At 47.3% G+C, this 17,218-nt stretch overlaps 1 protein-coding gene across 4 annotated transcripts in view; it reads right to left on the bottom strand.

Moving 5' to 3' along the window:
* Window positions 1-17,218, bottom strand: part of LOC146338138 (protein argonaute-1) — a 76,490-nt gene that overhangs the window by 12,190 nt on the left and 47,082 nt on the right. For all 4 annotated transcript variants that reach the window (XR_014785169.1, XM_084816002.1, XM_084816004.1 and 1 more), the window contains exons 7-13: window positions 16,748-16,835; window positions 14,968-15,115; window positions 13,226-13,345; window positions 11,965-12,087; window positions 9,487-9,620; window positions 4,455-4,639; window positions 1,923-2,082 (exon numbers count right to left, since the gene is read on the bottom strand). Coding sequence is in view for 3 of the 4 variants with exons in the window: in XM_084816002.1 (XP_084672128.1) it covers window positions 1,923-2,082; window positions 4,455-4,639; window positions 9,487-9,620; window positions 11,965-12,087; window positions 13,226-13,345; window positions 14,968-15,115; window positions 16,748-16,835 (958 nt within the window). In the remaining variant the exon portion in view is untranslated. The remainder of the gene's footprint in view (window positions 1-1,922; window positions 2,083-4,454; window positions 4,640-9,486; window positions 9,621-11,964; window positions 12,088-13,225; window positions 13,346-14,967; window positions 15,116-16,747; window positions 16,836-17,218) is intronic.

The following is a 17,218-nucleotide window of genomic DNA, read 5'->3' as shown; positions in this document are numbered from 1 at the left end:
CCAGAACTAGCACCCGTGGGAGTTGGGAGGGACTGTGCAGAAGGCACCCCACCTCTGACCAGAGAGGCTCGTTCCGAAGACCGAACAGGCACACCCACGTGCATTCACTCTTCCACAACTGCATAAGCACAGACCGTGGCATCAGGTGCCAGAAGCAGTATCTCAAACAAACAAGAAATCTCAATTTAAAAGAAAGAGAAAAAGCGCAGAACGCAGGAGGCCACTTTCTGCCAAGTCAAGCCATTGCTCCATCCAGCCCAGAACTGCCAACACCGGCAGAGCCAGCGCCTCTCCAGGGCAGACAGGGCTGGAGCTGGAACCTCTGCATGAAACGGGGGTGCTCTACCGCTGCATTACACCGCCCCCTTCCCCAGTCTGGACCATATAGCTGCAAAGGTAAATACCAAGCTGCATGTTGTACTAAACATGCCTTTTAAAACACTGCTGCTTAGTTGAAGAAAAAGCACCCTGGGTGTGTGCATCTCTTGATCCCGATCAGGGGCCTGTGCCCCCCTGAACCCCCATCCCACACTGCTGTTTACCCCTGGAGGCAGATCAGGAGGCAGCCACGGCTGCTGATCCTTCAAATAAAAAACAGCAGCATTAAGCGCACTGTTCCTTTTTCAAAGTGCGGTTCGCTTAATGCAGGCTTCCCCAAACGAATGTGTTGGACCACAACTCCCAGCATGCCCAGTAATCCAACACATCTGGAGGGCACCAGGTTGGGAAAGGCTGACTTAACACGTACTTTGGCCCCCAAATTGGCCCTACGTTGTAAATTGGCTTAACATGCAGTTTGGCCCTAATGTTGAAAACATGTGGACTGCCATTGGTCTTGCATAGCTTCACACTTCTCCTTCGCAGCGATTAAAAAGCAAAGTTGTGCCCACACTATGAAACCTTTTTGGTGGAAAGGTGCAACAGACTTCCTCACTGAAGTCTTCCATTGCCAACTGAAATCCAGGCTTTCCCCCCACACAAAGCTTTTCCCTCTAGGCCGACCTGCTTGGTTTTAAACTGGCTGTCTTTGAAACTATGGAAGCGTTTAGGTGGCTTCTTTAATTGTAGGCCATTTACTTAATATGCATAATTCATTCAGGGGCACAGACTCCAATTTCTTGATTCAGAAGTGAGGGGACCTGGGGTACAATCCTCCTGGTGGACCCTTCTTTCTGATCCAACATGGCTCTTATGTTCGTGTGAGATTGAGCGCTTCCTAGGGGAAGCCCCAAAACAAGCTCCCTTAGGCAAGTATCTGCATCCTTGTTTTATAGCAGGGGTGCAGAATGACAGGTCTTGGGGCCGAATCCAGTCCTCCTGGGGTCCCAATCTGACCCTTCAGGGTTCTCCAGAAGCCCACAACCCCAGGCTCCAGCCCTTTCCCCCGACAACCACTCGTTCAGCGGTTCCTGGCTTTCCCCCCCGTTCTAAAAGGTTAAATGCCTCTCCTAAGGCTTAGTTACTGCCAGGAAGAGCTTGAAGCTGAAACAGGCTGGGATTATTTGATTTTTGGGGCCCCGCCCCTTTTCTCTTTGGCCCCACCCACCCCTGGAATGTGGCCCCCAAGAGCTTCTACAAAATGGAGTTCAGCCCACAGGCTGAAAAACATTCTGCATCCCTTTTATAGACTACAGGAGCTTTCTGTGACACTGCCCAGAGAGCTTCGGGTATTGGGCGCTATAGAAATATAATAAATAAATAAATAAATGCATGCATGCAAATAAAACAAAACATTCCCCGTTTGTTTTTAAAATAAAAAGAACCAAAGATGGGACTTTCACATTCATCTGTGCAGAGTTGCCAGGATTTGCATGGGTGCTTCAAAGCATCACTTCAAACGAAGAAAGAAAAAGAGCGCCATGGGGGTACGAAGGGAGCAGCTTCCCTTCCCTTCCCTTCTGTTCTGCACAGCGCACACGTACCGCTGGTGGGGCACCAGGATGTTGTTGATGCCCCCTAGCTTGACATTGATCTTGAGGCAGAGGTTGGAAAGCGTCTGCGGCGACGTCTTCACCACATTCTTAACCTGCACGCACTGAGTGGCCATCCCTAGGAGCGTGTCCCCCACACGTTTGACCTCCGCTGGGGATGACAGAAGAGTATTTACTTATCTCATTTCTATACCGCCCAACAGCCGCAGCTCTCTGGGCGGTTCACAACAATTAAAACCACAATTATAGCATAAAAACAATGTAAAATATAAAAGCATCAACGCTACAGTAGAAAAGAACGACCAGCATAAAACCTAGCAGCAATGCAGAGATTTTAAATACAGAAACAAATTTAAAACAGCGGAGCTAAAAGGCTAAAATGTTAAAATGCCTGGGAAAATAAAAAGATCTCCACCTGGTGCCAGAAAGAGTACAATGTAGGCGCCAGGCAAATCTCTCTAGGCAGCTCATTCCACAACCGGGGTGGCATAGCAAAAAAGGCCCTCTTCCTGGTAGCTAGCTACATGCCTCACTTCCTTTGGCAGGGGCTGCCGGAAAAGGACCCCTGAAGATGACCTTAGGCTCCGGGCAGGTACATATGGGAGGAGGCGATCCTGCAGGTAACCTGGCCCCAAACTGTTTAGGGCTTTAAATCTTAATACCAGCACATTGAATCAGGTCCAGACACGGACTGGCAGCCAGTGCAGACGGAAAAGCACTGGCGTAATATGAGCTCATTGGCCAGTCCCCATTAACAATCTTGCTGCCCTGTTTTGGACCAGCTGAAATTTCCGGACTAATTTCAAAGGCAGCCCCACGTATAATGCATTGCAGTAATTCGGTCAAGAGGTTATCAGAACATGGATAACTGTATCTAGGCTATCTCTGTCCAGATAAAGGTGTAGTTGGTAGGAGCATTAAAGCAGCAGGCATGCCGAGGCTCCTCCTCCTTGGAAGTCCCCCCCACCCCACCCCAGGTTGGCAGGAAGATACATATCAGAAAAGGACTTCATTGGATAGGTAGGTTGCTCAGACCACACTCACACATAGGGCTGAGAATTCTAGCACCAATTCACACATGCAAAAATAGCACATGAGTCAGATCTGCATTGTATCACTTCAAACAGCAAATAGTGGTAGTGGTGATGTCTGTGGGAGGGTGTCACATATTTGAGTGTTTTCATGTGACAACATTCTCCCAAACTATATTGGTTGGATTACTGTCATATGATCTACATGGGGCTGCCTTTGAAGACGGTGTGGAAGCTCAACTAGTGCAGAATGGTGCTGCCAGATTGCTAACAGGGAACAAGAGGGTGGAAGATGCCTCTAGAACAGCTTCAGTGGCTCCCTGTCCACTTCTAGGCTCAATGTAAAGCACTGGTGTTTACCTACAGGGCTTGGGACCTAAATAGCTCTTAGATCATCTTCTCCCACTGTAATGGCCCCAGGCCTGTAACCAAGTCACTTGTAGTTTTAGAGGGGCCTAAAGATCCATAATGCTGGGCTTAGGTTCATTATTGGTGCAATTTCCTTGCTAGTGGGCCTCTGAGCATGTGAGCTGAGTCAAAGGTCAACAGCATGGCCTCAGCACATTCCATGCTAATGAAGGCTAGTACCTTATCAGGGCCTAGGATGTGCTTGAGAAGTGAGGCTATGTTTATGCCGAGTTACAGGTGGCTGTGCTGGGAAAGTTCTGCTTGTTTTCCTTCTGAACAAGCACTGTTAGCCTATGCTGGGAATGAACACTAATTAACGCTTGCTTCTGTCATGCTGCCTCACTGCTGACATGTATGGTATAAAAGCCATTTTACCCCATGGCTCTGGGTTCAGAGAAGCTGTCTGATCCAACCACTGGGTACGCCTATGTGCTGTAAGTACTCAATAAAGGCTCCTTGTAAGCAAACCTGGGTCTGGCTTATCATTATCTTGGCACCTCCAAACCTTAGCAGCCCACAACCGGGGCAATACACCCACACCAACCCCTGCATGCACTGAGAGATCCACATCTCAGGCTCTTCTTTGGCTGAAGTAGAGCAAGGGTAAGATCAGGGACAGCACCTTTTTGGTGGTGGCACACTGACTCTGAAATTCTCTCCTGAGACATGCCCACCTGGATCCTACTTTATTGTCATCTCGGTCCTAGGCAAAGACACTTCCATCTTCTCAGGGTTTTAAAATCCTTGAAACTGCTCTAAGCCTATTTTTATTTTTTCTCAAGGTTTTTTTGTGCTGTGTGCTATTCGTCTTACTATTGTTGCGTGTTATTTTGACGTTTCATAATACTGTTTTTATTTCGCTTGTATCCTGCCCAGGGAATGCCAACTGGCAATGAAGATGTTAGATAAAATATTTAGAAGTAAAAAATATAGAAAGCTAGCATGTCAGGAAAAAGGGTTTTAGTCTAATCATTTCCCCGTCCTGATATCATTTATTATCTGGAAGTGCCGAGTTAACAAGACTTCAGTGGACAGGAATTCCGCCTCCCAAACCCTTTTCCCACCACCCTTCCTGCTGACCTACCATACACGGGCGTCTTCCCTGGCAGGATGACTATGATGAGCTGGAGCCCAGAGTAGGTGTTCTTCAGGTGTCGGAACATGGGCTCCACACTGTCAGCTCCTTGTGCATATTTGCAGAAACACGGCTGGCCCTGGATTGGCATCCCCGCGTCCTTGGAGATCTTGCGCAGCTGGTCCGTGAAGTTCCTATACCAAGGGAAGAAGGAAACCAGGTTCAGAAGGAGAGTGCAGGAAAGGCTTCTCACAGCAACTGGTTATCGCTCTACCAAGCATTGGCTATGTGGTGTAGAGGAATATCAGGCCCAGGCTTGAGCCAAAGTCCAACCCCAGGTGTCCAAATCCACTTCAAAGGGCTGCTACTTGTCCTTGAGCTCATATGAAGCAGTGGAAGCATCATCTCCCAGCAATCACTTACATGCCTAGTTTAGAGCCTTGACCATGCAATATCCAGGAACCTGGATCCAGCTCTACAACCGATGAGCAGCCCCTGCTAGTGGTCATCTCCATACCTCCGGGATCATCCTCAAGCTGATACAAAAAAAAAAAAAAAAATGCTGCCCAAAATGCTGGGCATGGTAATGGACTGGATGAGGGCTAATAAACTGAAACTCAATCCAGACAAGATGGAGATATTGTTAGTGGGTGGTTCGTCTGCCCAGCTAGGTGATATTCAACCTGTTCTGGAGGGGGTTGCACTCCCCCTAAAGGATCACGTTCGTAGTTTGGGGGTGTTCTTGGACCCAGAACTGTCACTTGAGGCACAGGTGAACTCAGTGGCACGGAGCACTTTTTATCAGCTTAGGCTGGTATACCAACTACGCCCTTATCTGGACAGAGATAGCCTAGCCACAGTTATCCATGCTCTGATAACTTCTCGTCTGGATTACTGCAATGCGTTATACGTGGGGCTGCCTTTGAAAACGGTCCGGAAACTTCAAGCTGGTCCAAAATAGGGCAGCAAGACTGTTAAAAGGGACTGGCCAACGAGCTCATATTGTTGCTGTTCAGTCGTTCAGTCGTGTCCGACTCTTTGTGACCCCATGGACCATAGCATGCCAGGCCTTCCTGTCCTCCGCTCTCTCCTGGAGAGTGCTCAGGTTCATATTCATTGCATCGGTGATGCTATCTAGCCATCCCGTACTTTTCCAGCTACACTGGCTGCCAGTCCATTTCCGGGCCCGATTCAAAGTGCTAGCATTAACATTCAAAGCCCTTAACGGCTTGGGGCCAGGTGATCTGAAGGATTGCCTCCTCCCCTATGTGTCTCCCCGGACCTTAAGATCATCCTCAGCGGCCCTTCTCTGTGAGCCTCTGCCAAAGGAAGTGAGGCGGGTGGCTACTAGGAGGAGGGCCTTTTCTGCTGTGGCACCCTGGTGGTGGAATGAGCTCCCTAGTGAGGTTCGCCTGGCACCTACACTGTATTCTTTCCGGTGCCAGGTGAAGACTTTATTTTCCCAGGCATTTTAGCATTTTAGCTGTCTAGACTTTTAGCTTTGCTGTTTTAAATCTGTATTTTAAATCCCTGCATTGCTGCTAGGTTTTATTCTGGTTTTATTCTTGTTGTATTGTTATACTGTGGTTTAAATATTTTATATATTTTATATTGTTTTATTGTGTGCTCTTTGGTTTTAATTTTTGTGAACTGCCCAGAGAGCTTCGGCTATTGGGAGGTATAAAAATAAAATTAAATAAATAAATAGTAATGTACTCTACCATTGAGTTACATCCTTTCTCCCGTATTAAATTTTCTTCTGCCAGGGAGGCAAGGGGGGAATCATATGCTTGGTCTCCTTGCATACCGTGATCAATTCACTGCTCTGCAGATGACCTACAAAGCCATACAAGGCCTGCGCCTAGCAAACTCAGGCGTGCCTCCACCCATTTTTTCCATCATGACCTTTAAGACAGACTAGGAATGCTTTCAACTGCAGCATCTGTGCCCAAAATCCAGTCCAAAGAGAAGTGTTCTTGGTGGTTGCTCCTCAACTTTGGAATTCTTTTCTTCGGGAGATCTGCCAAAGCCAGCATGTCTCTTGCATGTGGTATACAGCGTTTTTATTCAAACTGCGTATCTTCGAGGATAGGGTAGAATTAGAAGACCATTTCACCTGGGCCAAGCCCTGGGGATAGGTCACACTGTTCAAACTAATAAAACAATACCTCCAAGAGGTGGCTTGGAGTGTTCTAAGTGCTCATTTAGGGGGTCAGGGCATGTCTGCTTATGGGAACACTCCCTCTAAGTTGTGTCAGCACTGAGATGAAGTTTCAACCATCATGAGGTCAGGCTGGAAAAAAGGTGGGGCTCGAGGGTATTTAAACCCTCAACTGGGGACCCAGCAGGCAAAATCCAATGGGGTGGTTACATCCCCACTGGTGCCCTTTCTTTCACAAGCAGTAGGTTCTGCAAATTCCATTGGCCACTCGTTGGCCACTGTGTAAAGAGAATGCTGGACTAGATGGACCCTTCTTTCTGATCCAACATGGCTCTTATGTTCTTATGAGATTTAGCGCTTCCTAGGGGAAGCGCCAAAACAAGCTCCCTTATACAAGCTCCGCTGACCTGCCTCCTTCCCGAAACAGGCGTTTCTGCTTATTTTGGGTTGCCCCGGAAGCATTAAGTCGCCGCTGTGCAAGGTTTGGGGGCCTTTTATGCAACGGAATTGGTGCAGTGTAAGAGAATATCAGCAGGGGCATAAGTGCCCCACTGGATTCTGCCCACTAGTTGCTGATGTAAAAGCTTCTGTCTTATTTATCTACAACAGCCTTCCCCAACCTGGTCCTCCCCAAATGTTTTGAATTTCAACTCCCATCAGCCCCAGCCAACCAGGCAAGGAACACTGGGAGCTGTTGTCCAAAAACATCAGGAGGACACCAGGTTGGGGAAGGCTATTCTAGAGTATTTGCTTTCTGCCCAAACAGAGCTTCAAAGAGGCTTACAATAAAAGAAAACAAAGACATAATAGATGTGTTTTAAAACTGGGCAACAGCGAAGACTGAAAAAAGGTATGGTGCTCCAACCACTGTTCTTTCAAAGTTCTGCACTGATCACATGAGAAAATCTCTCTCCCCCCCCCCCCCCCGCCAAATTCCATTTCTGGGGCTAGAACACTTCCTCTTGGGCAGTTGGAGAGTTGGCGGCACCTGACCTTTCCCACACGGGTGATGCTGTTAATTGTCCGCTCCCCAAGGCCTTACGTCAGAGATGGGTAACTTGCGGCCCTCTAGATGTTGTTGGACTGCAGCTCCCATCATCCCTCACCACCGGCTATGCTGGCAAGGGCTCATGGGAGCGGCAGTCTAACAACGTCTGGAGGGGAACACGTGGCCGTGGCTCAGTGGCAGAGCACCCGCTTTGCATGCAGAAGGTCCCAGACCCGATCCTCGGCGTCTCCAGGTAAGGCTAGAAAATAATCCTGCCTGAAACCTTAGGAAGCTGCTGCCAGTCAGTGCTGACAATACTGGGCTGACTCCGCGTAAGGAGCTTCCTATGTTCTAAAGAAATGAACCCAACCCAACCCACCCTGGATGGATAATCCATCTACCTACAAGAAATCACAAGCAGATCTCAGTGGGGAAATCTCTCTACTCACCAAGATACAATGCGTACCAGTTCAATGAACTTTATCCCTCTGGTCACTCAATCTGTATGATTCTTCCCCTTTAAAGAGTACGCACTGGGGGTTGGGAATTGCATGACCCAGACTTTCACACGTACAGGCCTCTGTGTGGAACACCTGCTGTCAGGAGGTCGCCCCTGCCGCCTTCTGAAACCCTCAGGTAGCCAGAATCAACACACAGACGATAGGGCTATTTTCCAAGGCTTTATTCCCATTCAACCTAATGACGCTTACAGATGCTAATTGCTTGCTCCTACGAGTGAGACTTAAGAGAGCTGCCTACTCGGGGGTTCTAGCCTCAGGAATCAGTTGATCTCTGTTTGGAGGGTAAGGTGGGAAACCTCTGAACTTATGGGCGAGGTGGAGAGAGTCCACCCATTTCCCGTGGGGCATCGGGGTGCCGCTGTTGCTGTTGCGCCAAGCAGGCTGAGCGCCTCCTCTCAGCACCCGCCATCTCCCGCTTGACGCTGCGCCGGCGCCTAGCATCCAGAAACTGCTGTGCCGCCTCCCTCTCCCTGCCAGGGTCACTATCACTCTCAGGAATGTGTGCTGGGAGGGGCTCTCCCCCCCGGCTGCGCCTCTGAACAGCGCGCGGGTTCCTCTCCTGCAGTTTCTATCTCTTCCTGAGAATCAGAACTGCTTTGGGGCTCTCTGGGCTCCGGTCCAACCCTGACACCCACGTCACACCTTACTTTTGATTAGTGTCGGTGAGAAGAGGTGTGCACTCGTTTCTCCACCGTTCGGAGGGCCACAAGTTGCTCACCCCTTACTTCGACATTAGCACTGCTTCTCCAACTGCTGATCTCTCAAGGTGTTGCAAAGGCCACACGAGAGAACAGCTCCTTTGAGCTATTCAGGCTAACTAGCAACCAGGGTCAGGCAGCACCAGATGTTTTTGTCCCAGGGTCATATGCCTATCCAGATATACATTTGCTACCAAAAATGGGGATGCAAAACAGGAGAACGTGGGGCTCTTGGAACAGGATTTAATTTCGTATTCCCAAAGTGGTACAAATTCGGCACATCACAGTGGTACAGAACCTCTTTCGAATTCCATTTTATAGAAGCATTCAGGGACCGCATTCCAGTGGTGGGCATGGCCAAAGGCAAAGGGGGCATAGCCAAAATACCAGCCTATTTGATCTTAAAGCTCTGGGAATAAGAGGCTTAAGAAAGGCATTTCAACCTTTCAGAATTGAGGGGTGGGGTGCACAAATGCCAGGAGACCAAATGCCAGGTGGGGGGGGGGGCAAGGGGGCAGGGCCAGGCAAAGGAGGTGTGCCCCTCTGGGACTCCATGGAGGATCAGACTGGGACCCCAGAAGAGCCTGATTTGGCCCCCCAGACCTGAGGTTCCACACCACTGTTCTATAGCCTGCTTCAGTTTGCTACATCCTCCAACATGCCTCTCACTTACTTCAGAACTTCTTCCCTGCACTGCTTCTGAGGGGCAAAGCAGGCGATGGCCCAGACTTTGATCTCAATGCCATTGTAGAACTGCTTTCCTCTCATGTCCCATACCCCCTGGTTGGGTGTGGCGATGGCACGGTTCTGTGGGAAAAGAAAGTGTGGGTTATTTTCCAAAATAAGCCATCATGCCTACCAGGGCACACTCAGAAATCATGACAAAGTTTTACCCTACTTCCCACTAGAGATGTCAGAGAAATCCGCAATGGATTCAAATGAGGTGGGATTTCTATGAATCCAACCTGCAGATTCCTCACACCATTTTCTTCTGAGTTATGAAGATTCATGGACCGGTTTTTCACTTAGGGGGGAGGATTTGCGCTAATTCACATGAGCACTTAACTAATGCACATTTGCATAGCTGCAATTATTGTAAAAACCATCTGATTCCGTCAATAAGCAGACAGAACAAAAGATGCCTGACCATCTGCAAAGCTCACATTTTAACAAAATCCATCCATCCCTACTTCCCACATGCAGTTAACCATTTCAGAAGCCTTCAGATAAACCATAAGATAACTCACAAACATCAGTTAAACAATGTTATGATCAATAAAGCAGAAATGTTCATGCAGAAAATTGAACTAAAAATCAGCAGCAAAAACACCAAAGAGGAGAAGTAAGCTAAACCAAACAAAAACACAGAGACGGTAAAGTTTCAGCACCATGCTGAAACGCCAACAAAGAGGGGGCAAATCAGGCCTCTCAATGTAGGGAGTTCTACACTGTGTGTGCCAGACTGACGCTCCCCTACTAATGAGTAAGCTAATGGTGGGGTGAAGTTCAGTTGTCAAGGAAGCAGTCCTACAAGAGGTCAAGGAAGGACAGAAACAGAAGCAGGCTGAATCGGGCCCCAAGAGATTCTGGAAGAAAAAGGCGGGGAAGTACTGTATTCAATGTGCCTTGTGCTGCCTGACAGACTTGAGGCCTCCCTGCCTTTGAAGGGCCACAAATTCTGGTTGGCAGAGGCTGGCACCTGCCACACCGGCCATTACTTTAAAATATCTGTATTCTGCCTTACTGCCTAACAGGCCTCTAGGGTGGCTATCAATAAAGAAAAAAATTGAACACAATAATCATTATACCATAAATATGCAGTGATGACTGATGAAGGCTGAGGGATATGATGGTGTAAAACAGACTTCCCCAACCTGGGGCCCTCCAGGTGTGCTGGACTGCAGCTCCCATCATTCACGGGATGATGGGAATTGCAGTGCAACACATCTGGAGGGCTTCAGGTTGGAGAAGGCTGATGTAAAACATCCATGCCCAAAATCTTAGTTGTTGTTGTTGTTCAGTCGTGTCCGACTCTTCGTGACCCCATGGACCAGAGCACGCCAGGCCTTCCTGTCCTGCACTCTCTCCTGGAGCGTGCTCAAGTCCATATTCATTGCATCGGTGATGCTATCTAGCCATCTCATCCTCTGCTGTCCCCTTCTCCTTTTGCCTTCAATCTTTCCCAGCATCAGGGTGTTTTCCAGGGAGTTTTCTCTTCGCGTTAGGTGGCCAAAATATTTGAGCTTCAGCTTCAGTATCTGTCCTTCCAATGAGCACTCAGGGTTGATTTATTCTGAAGCAACCCCCGCCTCCAGTTCAGCACTAATCCTAAATTCTATGTTCAAATTGAATTATGCCAACAAGACCATCAGGGCTTTGCACAATTCATTATGTTTTGACAGGGCTAAAAGACAGCGCTTGAATTATTGGGGGGGGGGGCGCAGAAGGGCTACCATGCAGGGACATGATTCGCCTAAAATTGAGGGAAGCCCAGGAGTTGCAGATTTCATTAAGCGTCTCCCTACAATTTTCCTCCAGCCCAAACAATTTAAGGACTGGAAAGAAAACAAATGAGAGACTCAGAAGTAACAGACTAAGCCACCACCATTATCACCAATAATCAAAATAATTACTGACCATGACCAGGGATGATAGGGTAAGGAGACAAGAAGCCATAAGGAGAGGAAGGAAGTATTACGGGGACAAAACTCCACCTACTCATCTATGGGGCACTGTCAAAATGCTCCTTTGGTCTCTACTTTCTTCTCAATGGCCACGAGACCTCATGAGACACACAACTTGTAATCGGGCTAGGAAGTCCTGGGTCTGAGTCCTGTTCACACATGATTTGTGTGTGAACAGAAAAGTGTTTGTCAACTGCTGTTCTCCATTTGTAAAAACGGGAACGATAACAGCCCCATATATTTGCTGAGTACAAAGTGTTTCATACATTTTTTTAAAAGGAAAAAAAAACTTATTTCCCTTCCTGTTTTCAAAACAGAGCCAAGACTCTCCAAAAGCGTTCTCTATCCTCGATTCTAAAGAATAGTTTGTTAATTCAGGCCTACCTAGGACCAAGACTAGCATCCCAACCATAAATACCTTCTCACCACCACCACAAGCCAAAGGAACAGCACCCTTTCCTGCTTACCCGGCCCCCATACTGTAAGATCGGAGCTGGCAGGACACGTCCAGTCACTTCGGTCATGTCGTCCTTCACCTTTATGCCAAACTCCTGTATGTATGGGTCCAGGTTATAACTGGCATTCTTCATCTGTAAGATAGAGAAAGTTACATTCCACCGAACACATCAGGCTCTCCAGCAGTATTACGAGCAGGAAATAAATGCCTTCCCTGGAGGGGAAAAGGTAGGTAATACATGCAGGCTTTGTATAGTTTAAGCCAAGTGCAGGCAGCTAAAATCTGCAGTTCAGCTAAAACCTGAACTCTGCCTGCCAGGACCACAAAAGCTCCTAGTGGAACAGCTCAAAGGGTTATGGTGCTCAGTTCTGCCCGTGGATGGCAGAAATCTCTACCCGTGTAATGGTGAGATCCCATCATCATTGTCTTCACAAGAGATTCGGATGAATTTAGGGCAGATATTTTGCAGCTTTTGTTCTCACACATCTGTTGCAGCCCAAAGCAGTCAGAAAGTCCCCCACCCACCATGTCCTATCCCACCCCTCTCCTAAGTTCTTGGGGATATGAACACATGCAAATCTTGACAGGAACTTAAAACTCCTGAAAGTTTTAAAGTGTGGCCCTTTAAATGTCACTGGACTGCAGCTCCCATCAGCCCTGGCCAGCACAGCCAATGGCTGAGTTGCAGTCCTACAATATCTGGAGGGCCACAAGTTGCCCACCCCTGTCTTAAAGGAATAAATTTGGGCTTTGAAAACCTGGCTTATTACAGATTTTATTTTTTGCTTCTTTTCGATCACACTTTTTAATTTAGCTGTAGAACCATGGAGAGCTACAGGCTTGCTTTTTAAATTTTTTAATTAAAGTTAAACTTTCACAATTTTGCTATCAAGCACCCAGGGGCACCATGCTGCTCACTTTACACCTGCAAAGTTCAACAAGTTATCAAAATACTAACAGAAACATCCTAAACCATATGCAGCTCTTTAAAGCATCCCAAACACATCACACACGTTATCTTGCTATAACCTTTACAGGACCACTGCAAGGTAGGGCTGTATTATCCCATACTGCAGATGGGAGGCTGAAGTCAAAGCTCAGAAAGACAGACTTCCGTGAGGCCACTTAACGGGTTCAGGGACAGAACAAGAGCTGCTGCCTGGTCTCTTTGCCACCACCGGTCCAAGTTATCAGCCTAAAGAACATAAAGCTCACAGTCACCCCAATTCCCGCTTCCTTCCCACAAAAACAAAGGGCCAAGAGGCACGTACCAGTCGGCTAATTTCCTCTTGCCTGTCTGGAGCAGACCTCGCTGTCGCTTTTATCATGGTGGAGGTCTGATTGTCCGTTAATTTCTTGATGCACCTCTGGCCAGCCACGATATTACACACCTGGCAATGCAGGCGAGAGAAATCCAAACATTTTTTAATTTTAATTATCCTGATCTTTGGCTCAATACAGGTCCTTTGGGTGGCTCACAATGAAAGCATCACACACACACACACACACTCCCCTACCTGTGAATATAACACATCTAAAACCCAGATAAATAACCACAATGCCAGCAGCAAGATATAAAAACCATTACAAAAAGCAGCAGCAATATTCACCCTAATCAGGCATTATGCCTGAGTATGGTACAGGGCTGTGCAGTTCCCAGTTATGTAGAGGCTTTTATGTGCGTTCAAGCAAACACAAGTAAAAGAGCCCTGCAGACCACTCCACTCAGCACAGAGAGGTCAGGGATTCTAGGTTCACATATAATGACAATCCATGGTTTAAACAATCGAGAGTTCACAGTCCAACAACAACCATGGGTTCCCTTTCTGGGTTGTTTTATGGTTACCCAACTATGGTTTGTTAGCGTGGCCACATTCACACATCACAACAACCCAGAATTCAACAAGCTACCATGGGTTAGCGTTATGTGTGAATCAGTATTTGTCTGAAAAGTGGGAATTTTATAAAGATTAAAAACCAGTAAGATGTTGCAGGCGATTCTAACCTAAGAGACAGAATGGGGTTTTATGTTTAAAGCAAGTGAGGAAGATCGTCAAAGGCCTACCAAGGCTGCTGGGGGCAGGGGGTGGGTGTCAAGGCACAAGAACAGGTCAAAACAACAGTAGAAAACACATCACAGCTGCAGCAGTGTGCATGCATATGCACCCCCACACCACACTTTTGCTGTAAGAGTAAGGCTTCGAGGTTCCCTAAGCAGCCCCCTACCCCACGTAAGTTGTAGTGAGTTTGTTGGTGAGCAAGAAGGTGGATTTTACAGCATTTCTATATGTGAGTGGGTAGCCACCTAGGGACCTGTGTAGTTTGGGTTAGCCGGCAGCTTTAGAGTGAACTAAGCAGGCCTTTCACATTCCTTAATTGGTTCCAAGCAAGTATGTCAACAATTGTACATTGCTAAGCCTTTGCCCAGTTACCTCATGAAGTGAAAGAGGTAAGGGTGCCATGCCTCAAATCTCACAGAAGAGCTGAGAAACTCCCTCTCCCGTGTTGGCATGTTGGGGCCCTGTTCTCAGAGAAGGGGCGACTGATTTCCCAGCCCACGATGTTTTGAGCACCTTTGGGAAAGAGAAGCCCCCTTCTCCTGAATGTGTGTGTGCGCTGACCAGTCAGCTTCTGAGGAGGGGAAGCAGCGTTGCCTGTCAGCTCATGAGCTAGCAGAGCAGATTATAAGGACCAATCTGCAGGCTTTGCACTTTGGTCTTGCTCCATGGGGGAAGCACGCTGCCAGCCTGGAGAACTAGTGGCCCTAGGAACGACATCCCACAGTCTGTTGATAGGGCCCCAGCGTACATATCAGCTTGTGATGGAAGTGCCTGCTTTGTCAACTGAAGAGAGGTGTGAGCTTTCTTTGCATATTTATTCTGCATCTACTTGCTATTAACACACTGCCATCCTTTGGTGCAAAAGGCTTTGTTTTATCTTGGTCATCCAAAAGAATCTACTGTGACTGGGCCCTGACAGAATCAGGACCCCAGATCAATACATAAGTGCTCACCTCCAGAGGCAGATACGTGTGCTTCTGCTCTTGGCCAACTTGGAGACATGGCAGGTGGGGGTATTTCAGCTGGAGGTTGTACTTCTGCTTGAAGTATTGTGCTACTGTGCACTCCACAGTCTGACCGCTCTCCAACTGCAGGGGGAACCTATACAGAAGAGAACAGCAGCTGCTTAGGGAACCCAGATACTCAACTGGGAGGAGACCTACCGCCACAGCTCCTTCACTGTGTGTACATCAGGGCACGCTAGTGTGCCCAAGAATTTTTGTTAATTTATCCATTTATCTCCCCCCTTTCCTCCAAGGAACTCATGGTAGCATACACCCTGCACCCCATGTTATCCTCACAATCACCCTGTGAGGAAGATTAGGCCAAGACAGAATGACAGGCCCAAGGTCACCCAGCGAGCTTCACGGCCAAAGTGAGCATTTGAACCTGTGCCTCCGCAGTCTCAGTCTGAAACTCTAATCACTACACTGCATAAAGGCTCCTGTGAACTCCCAAAGAAGCCGTTAAGAGGAGGCTGTCTGTTGCATCCCTGCATGAATTGCTACTCTGCCTTTCAATTGGCCTCTGCTAGAAGCAGGGAATTCTGCCCTGTCCATGCATCGAACACAGCTGGAGCATTCAATCATTTCAATCATGCAGAAATGCAGCAGAATTAACTGCCCTCAGTGGGGCTGCCTGTGGTGCATCTGAACAACTAACTCACTGCCCTGGCAGCAACGTGGAAAAGAGTTTCTGGAAAACTCTTAAGTGAAAAAGTTTCCTCTGCTCTAAGTCAATGTAGATCTGATGTAGCATGTTTTGACTTATATTTCGTAAACAAAACAGAAGAAAATGTATGCTCTGTTACTTTTACATAATGTACAAATATCCGAAAAGTTTTTTCCCCCAATAGACAAAAGCATTTGAACTGAAGTATTTCATATGGCAGAAAAAAACCCAGAAGGACAAAGCACACTTAGTGTGGTTTAAATGTGATATTCAAAACGAATCCAAAGCTTTACTTGGGAACAATATTTACTGGAGTAGTTGTAAATATTTTAAAGACATAACTCAATAACATATACTTCCCTTACATTATTTAGTTTTTTAAAAAAAACCAAAGCACAGAACTGTTAACATACTAACTTCGGTATGCCTGAAGAGCTATGTGCATAAATATATGAGCTTCCCAGAAACAGTCTCCTGGGAAAAACGTTAATTACAACTCTGATTTTAGACTTAACTGGTCTAGTATTTGTTCCTGTTGCCCAAACCGACCTTTTTTGTATTAATTTGTTATGTCACAGAAGCAACTGACGCGGTTCACACGTAACACCAGTTCATGGATTAAACAACCTGCTTGGCTAAACAACCCAGAACTGGGTTGTTTAGATGTGATGTTTGAAGCTGGTACTTCAGGTGGCTGAATCCAGAGTTTGAGTCCAACAACAAACCATGGGTTCAAACTCTGGGTTGATTAATCCTCAACAGCCTGGAATGCCAGGTTTGGACATCACCCAGGAATGGGTTGTTCCTGGGCTGTTTAACAAAGTGGAAGTGGGCACGTGGCAGCACACTTGCTCACGTTCAGTCCCAACAATCCCATGGGTTGTTGTTATGTGTGAACTGCACATTGTGTACCCCACACCCACTGTCATGCCGAGCTCCCACGGCTTCCCTCATCAGGTTAACAGCACTGCCTCTAAATGCAACCCAATAGCCCCTATAAATGCCACAAGGCACCAAGGTCCCCCCCACCCCACGCCATGCCTCCTCCAGGTCCTGCCTTACGTTTGGTGACTAGCTGGCCGCCGAGTAACATTACACACACGGTATTTCCTCTTCATTTGCCCACAGTGAGTTACCTCCACTTTCAAACCTAGTAAAAGAGAGACACACGTAAGTCACTAAGGAGACACACTTTCTTAGTTCAGTTCCAACCTACACTGCCACCCCACCCCATTTATTTTAATTATCAAATTCTAGTTTATAGGACCTCTGTGCCAAAAATTATAAACACAGACAACATGTAATGAATACAAGTTTTAGATTCACTATTCCAAGAACTCAGAAACAGCCAATTTATTGAGAAGGATGAAGCGTCCCCTCTCTTACATGGATCTTTGTAGGTTCCCCCCCACCCCACTTGTTGCAATTTCTCATAATACCCCTCACTTTTTGAATATTTCTTCTGACAAGCCTACCTCTACATCCCCTTCCTGCCATGGACCGTATGTATACATGCACACAAACACTCAAATG

Source organism: Heloderma suspectum, chromosome 10 (genome assembly GCF_057233095.1).
Source record: "Heloderma suspectum isolate Gila_16-S chromosome 10, 16-S_ref, whole genome shotgun sequence".
NCBI lineage: Eukaryota > Metazoa > Chordata > Lepidosauria > Squamata > Helodermatidae > Heloderma > Heloderma suspectum.
This window is presented reverse-complemented; position numbering and strand designations above follow the sequence as displayed.